General features: G+C 41.4%; 1 protein-coding gene across 1 annotated transcript in view; it reads left to right on the top strand.

Annotated features, from left to right (window-relative positions):
* CCDC7 (coiled-coil domain containing 7) overlaps positions 1–12819 on the top strand; it is a 447862-nt gene that overhangs the window by 371825 nt on the left and 63218 nt on the right. The window contains exon 31 of the mRNA XM_025396487.1: positions 6954–7037. Coding sequence (XP_025252272.1) covers positions 6954–7037 — 84 coding nt within the window. The remainder of the gene's footprint in view (positions 1–6953; positions 7038–12819) is intronic.

The following is a 12819-nucleotide window of genomic DNA, read 5'->3' as shown; positions in this document are numbered from 1 at the left end:
TCCATGGATAATAGTTTTGGCAGAATCATTGCATGCAGCATAGGCAAACCCATAACTGGAGTATGTGTCTGTTCTGGTGAGGACAAACCTCTGCCCTTCCCATGATGACGGAGGTCCAATATAATCAACCTGCCACCAAGTAGCTGGCTGATCACCCCGAAAAGTGGTGCCATATAGAGGGCTCAGTGTTGGTCTCTGCTGCTGGCAAATTGGGCACTTGGCAGTGGCCATAGCCAGATCAGCCTTGGTGAATGGAAGTCCATGTTGCTGCGCCCATGTGTAACCTCCATCCCTGCCACCATGACCATTTTGTTCATGGGCACGTTGGGCAATGACAGGCATGGCTGGGGAAAGAGGCTGAGTGGTGTCCACAGAACGAGTTATCCTATCCACTTGATTATTAAAATCCTCCTCTGCTGAGGTCACCTGTTGGTGAGCACTCACATGGGATACAAATATCTTCACAGTTTTTGACCATTCAGAGAGGTCCATCCACATATTCTTCCCCAAATTTCTTTGTCACCAATTTTTCACTCATGCTTCTTCCAAGACCCTGGCCAGACAAACTACAGCCCATGAATCAGCATATAATTGCATATCTGGCCATTTCTCCTTCCATGCAAAGTGCACAACCAGGTGCACTGCTCGAAGTTCTGCCCACTGGGAAAATTTCTCTTCACCGCTGTCCTTCAGGGATGTCCTAGAAAGGAGCTGTAGTGCTGCAGCTGTCCACTTTCCTGTGGTGCCTGCGTATCATGCAGAACCATCTGTGAACCAGGTCCTAATCTTATCTTCCTCTGTCCACTGATCATAGGGAATTCCCCATGAGGCCATTGGTGCAGGCTGGGAGAGAAGGCAGGGTGACAGGAGTGGGGACCATGGGCATTTGAGCCACTTCCTCATGTAACTTACTTGTGCTTTTAGGAGCTGCTCAAGCCCAATCATGTATATACCACTTCCATTTGATGAGGGAATGCTGGTATGCATGACCTACTTTATGGCTAGATGGGTCAGAAAGCACCCAGTTCATGATAAGCAGTTCGGGTTGCATTGTGACTTGATGACCCATAGTCACATGTTGAGTTTCTACCAAAGCCCAGTAACAGCCAAGAGCTGTCTCTCAAAAGGAGAATGGTTATCTGCAGAAGATGGCACGGCCTTGCTCCAAAATCCTAGAGGGCTCCACTGTGATTCACCTATGGGGGCCTGCCAGTGTCTCCAAAGAGCATCCCTATCTGCCACTGACAGCACCATTGGGTATGCTGTGTCATATGACCCAAATGGCAGAGCAGCTCGCAATGCACCCTGGACCTGTTGCAGAGCCTTCTGTTGTTCTGGACCCCACTCAAAACTGGCAGCCTTTTGGGTCCCTGAATAAATGGGCCAAAGTAACATGCCAAAATGAGGAATGGTTGCCTCCAAAATCCAAATAGGCCCACTAGGGGTCGTGCCTCTTTCCTGGTTGTAGGAAGGGCCAAATGCAGCAACTTATCCTTCACCTTAGAAGGAATATCTTGACAGGCCCCACACCACTGGACCCCTAGAAATTTTACTGAAGTAAAAGATCCCTGAATTCTAATTGGATTTATTTCCCATCCTCTGGCATGCAAATATCTCACCAATAAGTCCAGTGTGTTTGCTGCTTCTCACTCACTGGATGAATCAGCATTATAGCATCTATGTAATGGACCAGTGTGACATCTTGTGGAAGGGAAAGCGAACAAGATCTCTCCAAACGAGATTATGACACAAAGCTGGAGAGTTGATATATCCCTGCGGTAGTACAGTAGAGGTATATTGCTGGCCTTGCCCACTGAAGGCAAATTGCTTCTGGTGGGCCTTATGGACAGGAATGGAACAAAAGGCATTTGCCAAGTCAGTGGCCACATACCATATCAGATGTGTTAATTTGCTCAAGCAATGAATCCACATCTGATACAGCAGCTGCAGTTGGAGTAACCACTTTGTTAAGCTTACGATAATCCACCGTCATTCTCCAAGATCCACCTGTCTTCTACACAGCCAGATGGGAGAGTTGAACAGGGATGTGATGGGAGTCACCACCCCTACATCTTTCAAGTCCTTGATGGTGGCACTGATCTCTGCAATTTTTCTAGGGATGCGATATTATTTTTGATTTATGACTTTTCTAGGTAGAGACAGTTCTAATGGCTTCCATTTGGCCTTTCCCACCATAACAGCCCTCACTTTACCAGTCAGGGAGCCAATGTGGGGGTTCTGCCAGGTGCTAAGTATGTCTGTGTCAATTATGCTTTCTGGCACTGGGGAAATGAGCATGGGATGAGTCCAAGGACCCACACTCTAAGTTAGATCTGAGCTAAAACTCCGTTAATTACCTGACCTCCATAAGCCCCTACCTTAACTGTTAAAATGTTATTTTGAGTCCTCCAGAATCAATGTCAGCTCAGAGCTAGTGACCAGTAGTCCCTGAAAGTTCTGATTATTTCCCTTTCCCCTATGCACAGTTACCCTAGTAAAAGGCTGGAGGTCGTCTTGGGGAAAGATTGAAGATCTTTACCCTAGTAAAAGGCTGGAGGTCTTCTTGGGGAAAGATTAACAGCATAAACTGTTGGTAGTGTAGTGGGGTCCTTCCTCAAAGGGACCCAGCCTTTCCTTCATTCAAGGGGTTCTGGGTCTGTAAACTGGCTCAAGTCTGGAAATTGGTTGAGGCTCCATGATTCTGTTTTTATAATTCAAATTAGTCTTTTGTCCACTCAACCTGGAACTTTTCTGCTTATATAAATTAAGTAAGAATGCAGTGGGCTTCCTATCAATTTAACTTCTAGAAACACCATGATTAATTAGCCAATGCCAGAGCTCTACATGAGTCAGACTATTCTGATTGCTGCTTTGCCTCTGCTGTCCATTGCAGTAACTGTGCCCACCTTGGCTTTGATGGTTGAGTGCTACTGCTTGGCCCCTGCCACCTTGGGATCCAATTATTCCCATTGCATTTAAATTTTATAGTTGAGTGACTGTGGTTCCCACTGTAAGATCTGGCATACAGAGAAGAGCAATCACAGAGCTCTTCAAGGATGCAGGTGCTGCCCTCACAAATCTGTTTCACAAAGTATTGGTCAAGGGTATGTCTTCTGCACCCTCCCAGCTGGAATAAATAGGTCTAAAGTGACTAATCCACTCTAGCATCCTGATCTCCCTTAGCCTTAGCCTTTTCCTCTACATTAAACCAAGAGAAATCAGGCATTTCCAGCTTGCTCACAGTGGGCCATCTTTTAATCCATATTTCAGCTAACCAAGCAAATAAACTATTAGAACCTTTTTTAACTCCCCAAGCTGCAACATTAAATGGAGAATTCCTGCTTAGTGGGCCTAAATCAATAAATTAAGCCTGTTCCAACTTTATGTTCCTTCCACTATTATCCTACACCCTTACTATTCATTATCATGCCTGCACTCCAGATTTCTGCTTAAATAAATTAGAAATTCAAGCAGTTCTTTTGGAGTGTAGTACACTTCCATGTGGGTTACACTTTGAACCTCACCTCTAGGGGTCTGCCAGGACTTAGCCTAATTATAGGTCTAGAAGCGATCAAGGGTGTTGGGGGTGGGTCCTGAGGAAAATCAGCATTGTCTTGCCTGGCATATTCCCCAAGGGAGGCCATCACTGTTACCTCAGGCAGTGCAGGGTTAATTTCCTCAGCAAATGTGGAAAGGCTGATGGCAGCGTGGGTTGTAGATTGGGGAGGGGATGTTGCCACCACTTGGAGTGGGGAGGCTGTTTCCTCCACCCAAAAAGTCTCATCAGAATTTAGGAGCTCAGTGCCTCCAGCTTCATCAGGGTCCTCCCACATGTCCCCATTTTAAGTTGCATGGTCCCATTCTTTTCCAATCAATGTCTTCACTTTAATAGTAGATACCTGGTGAGGCTGTGCATGCACCTTTTGTTGCAGGTCAACCACTCACAGGATAAGAGCTTGTGTCTGATTTTCCACAATTTCTTTCTTTTTTTTTTTTTTTTTTTGTCTACAGGAGATAAGATTCTCAGGGTAATCTTAGAAGATTTGAGGTCAGTATGTGCTTCTAGAGCCAGGAGATAGAATCCCCGAGTTCATTTTCTTTTATCACATTGTCTAATGAACTTAGGAGCAACCAACCAACTTCATTACATTCTTTAGTTCCTCACATATGGTCAAAGGTATTATGTGCAGAGTTACTAAACTCCTTGCGTCTTTTGAGCAGTGAATCACGAGTATCAAATGCATTTATTTTGCATAATTCTCTAAACAGTTCGCACCAAGAACTATCAGTGTTCTCCATACTATTAGAAGTAGAGTCCTTAGCATTTTGGGGTCTAATCATATTAAGCAGGCAACCCCGAAACCCCAAAGACAATTAAAAACTCCATCCTTAAAATTCTGTTCCTCTAGAACCACTCCCAGTACCAAAATCTGTATTAGCATTCTCTAGAGGGCCAAACTAATAGGATAGATATATAGAGAAAAGGGAGTTTATTAAGGAGTATTGACTCACATGATCAAAAGGTGAGGTTCCTCAGTAGGCCATCTGCAAGCTGAGGAGCAAGGAAGCCAGTCCTATTTCCAAAACCTCAAAAGTAGGGAAGCTGACAGTGCAGTAGAAGGCCTGAGAGCCCCTGGAAAACCACTGTTGTAGGTCCAAGAGTCCAAAAGCTGAAGAACTTTGAGTCTGATGTTCGCAGGCAGGAAGCATCCAGCACAGGAGAAAGATGTAGGCTGGGAGACTAAGCCAGTTTAGTCTTTCATATTCTTCTGCCTGCTTTTATTCTGGCCATACTGGCAGCTGATTAGATGGTGGCCACCAAGATTGAGGGTGGATCTGCCTCTCCTGGTCCACTGACTCAATTGTTAATTTCCTTTGGCAACACCCTCACAGATACACCCAGGTATAATACTTTGCATCCTTCAGTCCAATCACATTGATACCTTGTTTGATTTCACCATAATTTGAGAAGATAACTGATATGATTTTGACTTTTTAATATTTGTTTAGACTTGTTTGTGGCCTGATATGTGATCTTTCATGTGCCAATGAGAAGAATGTGTATTCTGTACTTGATCTTAGCCAAAAGGCAGAGCAATGATGAGAATATGTATTCATTAGTTGTTGCAGGAAATGTTCTGTAAATGTCTGTTAGGTCCATTTGATATATAGTGCAGTTTAAGTTTAATGTTTCTTTGTTGATTTTCTGTCTAGATGATATCCAGTGCTGATAGTGGGATGTTGAAGTTTCTAACTATTATTGTATTGGGGACTCTTTCTCTCTTTAGCTCTAATAATAATTTCTGTTTAGAACTGGGTTATCTAGGGCTAGTTTTTATATATTTATAATTGTTATATCCTCTCTCTGGATTGATGTCTATATCATTATATACTAATCTTTTTGTCTCCTTTCTAAAATTTAAAGTCTATTTGTCTGTTGTAAGTATAGCTATTTCTGAACTTTTAGTTTCCATTTGTGTGCACAATCTTTTTCGATTCATTCACTGTCAGTCTATGTTGTCTTTACAGGTAAAATGAATTTCTTGTAGGCATCACCTAGTTGCTTCTTGGTTTTTTGTTATCAATTCAGTCTGTCTATGTCTTTTAATTCAGGAATTTAAACCACTTACATTCAAGATTGTTATTGATAGATAAGAATTTGTTCTTGTTAATTTGGTGTCTTCTAATTGTTTTGTGTATTTTTTCTATGTTATTTCTTAGCTTTGTAAGTGGTGGCTTTTTATATTCTTCTTTTCATTTGTGTGTCCCTCTTCCAGTATGTTTTTGATATGGTTTGGATGTTTGTCCCCTCCTACCATTGAAACTACCATTTAATTGAACACTGTAAATGTGTAAATTACATAGTATGATATACATTCCTAATCACTACTTTCTGATATAAATTTCCCATTAATAACTTTCAAGTATTTTAACATTTATTCATGAATAATGTTTTAACTCTTTCTCAAAAAATAAAAAGACATCCATCTATTATGTCTAGATAACAACTGGTTTTAGTTTCCAGTGTTTACAGATTTCTAGCAGGCACATGTGCTGCTGGAACTAGGTTTCACTGACAAAACTTTAGTCCCAGTAGTTGACTTTAGTTCCTCAATCCTAATCACCCTTTCTAACATAAATTCCTCCTTAATAACTTTCAGGTATTTTCCCTGTTATTAAACATGGTTAGACTACCAAATCCAACAAAAAAGTCAAATTATGTAAAAACTCAAATGGAAAAGTACCCAATTTTACTTCTTGTATTTCTGCAAATTTAATCATATCCTAAGCTCTGAGGTCCACATGGTAAGGGGACCTAAGAGGGCATGTTTTCCTCAATCTACAAGATATCTTACTATTTTCCATCACTGATGCTTACTTAGTTTAAAGTTAACCTAAAAATCGCATTAAAATATTTCTGGATGAGTCAAAGTATTTTGCACTATAATAATTTCCTGCGATTATGAAGATCATTGTTTTCAAGTTGCTAGGTGAAAAAAAAAGTTATGTTTCATCTTACCAGGTATATCCCTATGGTATGAATGTGATTCAACGTAAACTTTAAAGTCATGTTATTATCATAAATTCTGTAGGATATTTTAATTTTGCATCAGAGATAACATTGTGTGGGGAAAGCACTGTTAAAGTATTGTGAGGCATCAATTTGTGCAACAACTTTGTTATCACCTCAATATGTGGTCTTGGTCAAATCACTATACATCTCTATGCCTCAATACACTAAGGCTTATATGATTGCTAACAGACCTTACACTCCTAATGTTTAGTGATTTGGCAATTCAGACATTTCACTATAACTTTTATTCATTAATAAAAAAGGCTGATTAATACACACACATACATACACACACACTTTCTCTCTCTCACACGCACCCCTCACATTCCTATGTAAGGATTACCTTGCCAAGTATTTTTAAATCTATTTATTTCTATAGAGACTGATATAGAAAGCTTGAGAGGTGCTTTGGGAAGACGCTTATTAAATGATGAATTCAAGACACAGTCAAAGAGTTTCCCTGGTAAGAAAATATTTTAAGTCTAATATTCCTCATTTATTTTTCTCCTTCAAAGTTTAAGTGTGTATCTTTAATAGCAATAGTACCCACTTGTTATTATGACATGGGCACAGGTTCTCGTGAATATCCTCCCATATTTGGTTGTACTCTAGAACATATTTACTAGAAATGTAAAGCTAGCTAGATATTATTACTTTTAGGACTTATCCATTTAGAAAGTAATCCACAAAATAATATAGTATAGTGAGCTTAGAATATACTTGGGACAAGTATGTTCAAAGTTATTTTAGTCCCTTTCTATTTACAGTTTAGATAGAAAGTTACTTTAAAGTTGCAAAAGCAGAAAGGCTATCTGATGAGTGCAATAAGTAAGGGAAAAAGACAGTTATTTTATTCTTAAAAATTCCCTCTGTACTTTAAAATGTTAGGCATGGTAATCTTTCAACTATGGCAGAATCCTTTAGTTTTGTAATATAGTTCAGATATTATACTACTGCCTTTGGTACAAGAGTAGCAGTGTCTGGCAAAACAGCCTTTGATCTCTGGTGTGATACAAAGGAAGGCAGACAGGTGAATAGAGAAATAAGCAAACGACATACTCAAAGGGGACCCTCTAAAACCACTGTCTTCCAGAGGTGATTGTTGCATGCCCAAGGCTGTTTTATTGGAGGAACATTAGAGGCCTCACAGTGCAGGATGTATTGAGCCATTCTTGGGTTGCTATAAAGGAATACCTGAGACTGGGTTCTTTATAAAGAAAAGAGGCTGTACAAGCATAGTGCCAGCATCTACTTGGCTTCTGGGGAGGCCTCAGGGCACTTTTACTCATGGCAGAAAGTAAAGCAGAACAGGCACATTACATGACAAGAGCAGGAGCAGGAGAAAAAAGGGGGAAGGTGCTGCATACTTTTGAACAACTGGATCTCACAAGAACTCATATACTATTGTGAGAACAGCACCATTCCATGGAGAAGAAGGATCTGCCCTCGTGACACAAACATCTCCCACAGGGTCCCACCTCCAACAATGGGGATTACATTTCAACATGAGATTTGCACAAGAAAAACATACAAACCACATCACAGGGGAAATAGGCTTCGGTAAAATAATCAAGCCAAATCACTGAACAAATAAATAAGCAAACAATAATAACATACCCCAGGAAGAAGAGGAGAAGAATCAAAATTAAGAGTTGCTACATTATGTGTCTAAAATGCCCAGTTTTCAGCATAAAAATGTGAGTTATTCTAATAAGGAAGAAAGTATGACCCATACACAGAAGAAAAGCAGGCAAAAAAAAAAACATAAAAAAACAAAAACAAAAACAAACAGCTTATGAGAATCCTAGCTGTTAGACTTAGCAGACAATGACTACAAAGCAGTCAGTATAAATATATTGAAAGAACTAAAGGAAACCATTCTCTAACAAGAAAAGGAAGGTATTATGACAATGTTTCATCAAATAAAAAATATCTACAAAGAGATAGAAAATATTTTACAAAGAGCCACGTGGAAATTACAGAGTTAAAAAGTACAAAAACTGGAAGTAAAATTTACTAGAGGGGTTCAAGTACATTTCAACTGTCCAAAGAAAGAATTTAAAAACTTAAAGTATTAGGAACACTAGAAAGAAAACAGAAAAAGGAGCAGCAAAAATATGGATGAAAACTTTCTGAAAAATGTTTAATTACAAATGAGTCTACACATCCAAGCTCAATTAATTCTAAGTAGAATAAACACAAGGGAATCTATAATCACATTCATAGTAATAATGTTGAAAGATAAAGAGAAAAGCTTAAAAGCAGCAAGAGAAAACTAATACATGATGTAAAGAGAACCCCACTAAAATTAAAAACTGACTACTTATCATTAGGAACTATTAGGGCCAGAAGGCATTGGGACAGCACATTCAAAGAGCTAAATGAAGAACTGTTAACCAAAAATCTTATATCCAGCAAAACTATTTATTAAACATGAAGGTGACGTGAAGATATTTCTTTTTCTTTTTTTTTTTTTGAGACGGAGTCTCGCTCTGTCGCCCAGGCTGGAGTGCAGTGGCCGGATCTCAGCTCACTGCAAGCTCCGCCTCCCGGGTTCCCACCATTCTCCTGCCTCAGCCTCCCGAGTAGCTGGGACTACAGGCGCCCGCCACCTCGCCCGGCTAGTTTTTTGTATTTTTTTAGTAGAGACGGGGTTTCACGTGTCAGCCAGGATGGTCTCGATCTCCTGACCTCGTGATCCGCCCGTCTCGGCCTCCCAAAGTGCTGGGATTACAGGCTTGAGCCACCGCGCCCGGCCGAAGATATTTCTAAATAGGCTTTTTTAAATAAGAAAATTTATTCCTATCAGAACTACTTTCCAAGAAATACAGTGTTCTTCGGGTTGAAAACCATTGACCTCTGACACTAACTTGAACCCATAAAATGAACATGGGTTAAAGGAATTCTATAACTCTGAAAGACCACATAAATGCTTACTTCACTTCTTTCTACTCTTAATTTTAACTCTTAATTGATATAAAAAGCAATTGTATAAAAAATATTTACAGAATTTTATTGCTGGGACTTTAAAATATGGACGTGTAGTATATTCCAGAATGTTAGCACACAGGCGATGGTTGACAGAAGTGATGTATTGGAGTTAAAAAAAAAAATGACAGGAAAGGGGGCTCCAAGATGGCTGTCTTAAAGATATCTGGCACTCTTTCAATACATACAAAAAAACAAATTTGAGAATTGATAATCATATTTCAAATAGATCATCTAATCAGGAACACTAGAATTCAGCAGAGAATTAACAGGAAACATCTCAGGCAGAGAAGGAAAGGGAAAGGAGGCAGCTGACCTAACTAGGATTGATAAAGTCCAGAGAGGCTCCCCAGTGTGGGAAAAGGGTAAGTGAGAAGTCCCCAGAAGTCCACATTCCCACCATAGATTGCTGCAGTCCTAGCCATGGGAGAGCCACCCTCGCAGGCCCTGACCAGTGGCATTGCTCTAAAGAGAGAGCTCATGCTGAGTCACACACAGGGTGAGAACCAAGCGGATGCGGCATAGTGCCTTTTTTCCTCTGCCTCCTGGGTTCAAGTGATTCTTCTGCCTTAGCCTCCCAGGTAGCTGGGACTACAGGCATGCACCCCCACGCCCGGCTAATTTTTGTATTTTTAGTAGTGATGGGCTTTTTCCATGTTGGCCAGGCTGGTATGGCCCAACATCCCTACCTTTCCACTCCGAGAGCCCCACTGACATCCCCCTGCATCTATGCAGTGGGCTGCAGAAGTGCAGTCCTAGTTGGGTCCAACAGTGTGGCAGGATCCCTAGTGCTCAAGTGTTCAACATGCTGGAGAATGGGTGGTACAGCACACTGGAGAGGCTGCCCCTGGGACAAACAGAGTTGAAGCATGAAGTACCCAAAACCCAGAATGCCTGAGTCCATTGCCATTGCTGCAACCCTGCCCCCATAAGCAGGAGGGCTACTGTGCGCTTGCACATGCCCTGAGAACAAGCTCTCATCATCTGTCACCACCACCAGAGGCTGAAGCGTGTGCTCACCAGAGCTTGAGAGCCACTCTCCTGGGGCCACAGCCACTGAGAGCAACTCAATCCTACCCAGTGGCAAGACTGCCACACAGTTGCATGCACTCTGAGGACAGGCTCTCCCTGCCAACTGCCATTGCTGCTAATGCCACCCAGGCACACCATTTGGGGTCCTGAGGATTGCCCCACCCTGCTTGCCACAGCATGTGCCCATGCATACCACTGGGGGATCTGAGAACCAGCCCTCTCAGCCTGGAACCAGTGCGCAAAAATGCCAACCAGGGGCCTGGGGATTACCTTGCCCCATCAGTTGCCTTGGGCATGCATGGACATCACCAGGGGACCTCACAATAGGTCAGGAAACCTGCCACCAGCACCAAAGCATGACACCCAAAGGCTACGGGCTCATCCTGCCCCATCCACCACCATAGGCATCTGTGCAGTCTTCCTGGGTCCCGGAGGATGAACTCAGCTAGCCAGTTGTAGCCACTACCAACACCAGTGCATGCCACTTGGGAGCCTGTGGGTTGTTTCACCACTGCGACTTTTATTGCCCACATCATGTACACTGTCTGGTGGCTCAAGGACACACCTACCTGCTGGCACCATGGCCAGCACTCAAGCAAACCACCTAGAGGCCCAAGGATTAGCCTGCCTGGACTCACTAATCCTGATGCTCACATATATCCCCTAGGGGCCCACGGATAGGCATGCTCAGCCATTGCTGTCACTAATGAGGCCAAGGACTGACTCAAGGTCTCTGTCCCCAGCGAAGCCTCATAGCAGCATCCACCAGCAACTACAGCCTAAGCCGTTGAGGAAATGACAGACATCACTGACACTGTTTATAGCTGAAAAAAATTATACAGAGGCTATATACCACTGCATACACCCGGAATCAAAGCTAAAATGCCCAACCCAGGGTAGGCATGGTGACTCATGCCTATACCCCAGCACTTTGGGAGGTGAAGGTGGCAGGATCACTTGAGATCAGACATTTGAGGCCAGCCTTGGTTAAAGCCCAGTGAGACACTGTCTCCACCAAAAAAAATTTTCTTTTTAATTTAAAAAGTGCACTATCCAACCAACATCATAGATAGCATCTTCAGGAAAATGTTTTGCTCTATAAAAGCCAATCCACAAAATTGAGAGAAGTGACTGTTACACAATATGACAGACATAAGGACACAAGAAACATGAAAAAGCAAGGAAATGTGACACCTCAAAAAGAACACAATAATTCTTCAGCAACAGATTTCAGTGAAAAAGAAATTATTGAAACGCCTGAAACAGAATTGAAAATAATGATATTAAAGGAACTCAATGAGGTAGAAGAGAACACAGATAACCAATAGAAAGAAATCAGAAAAACAATTTTGAGATGAATGAGAAATGTATTAAAGAGATAGATATCATTAAGATATCATTAAGAAAAGAACCAAACAGAAATCCCATAAGTCAATTGAATTAATAAAATAAAAAGTACATTCAATGGGAGAAAATTTTTGCAATCTACCTATCTGACCAAGGGGTAATATCCGGAATCTACAAAGAATTTAAACAAATTTACAAGAAAAAATCAAACAACCCCATCAAAAAGCGGGCAAAGGATATGAACAGACATTTTTTAAAAGAAGATATTTATGCAGCCAACAGACACATGAAAAATGCTCATCATCACTGATCATCACAGAAATGCAAAGCAAAACCACAATGAGATACCATCTCACACCAGTTAGAATGGCAATCACTAAAAAGTCAGGAAACAACAGATCCTAGAGAGGATGTGGAGAAATAGGAACACTTTTACACTGTTGGTGGGAGTGTAAACTAGTTCAACCATTGTGGAAGACAGTCTGGCGATTCCTCAAGGATCTTAACCAGAAATACGATTTGACCCAGTGATCCCACTACTGGGTATATACCCAAAGGATTATAAATCATGCTACTATAAAGACACATGCACATGTATGTTTATTGTGGCACTATTCACAATAGCAAAAACTTGGAACTAACCCAAATGTCTATCAATAATAGACTAAATTAAGAAAATGTGGCACATATATACCGTGGAATACTATGCAGCCATAAAAAAGGATGAGTTCATGTCCTTTGCAGGGACATGGATGAAGCTGGAAACCATCATTCTGAGCAAACTATCACAAGGACAGAAAACCAAACACTGCATGTTCTCACTCATAGGTGGGAATTGAACAATGAGAACACTTGGACACAGGGCAGGGAACATCACA

Source organism: Theropithecus gelada, chromosome 9 (genome assembly GCF_003255815.1).
Source record: "Theropithecus gelada isolate Dixy chromosome 9, Tgel_1.0, whole genome shotgun sequence".
Taxonomy (NCBI): Eukaryota; Metazoa; Chordata; class Mammalia; order Primates; family Cercopithecidae; genus Theropithecus; species Theropithecus gelada.
The sequence above is the reverse complement of the archived record's forward strand: the minus strand, read 5'-3'. Positions and strand labels throughout refer to the sequence as shown.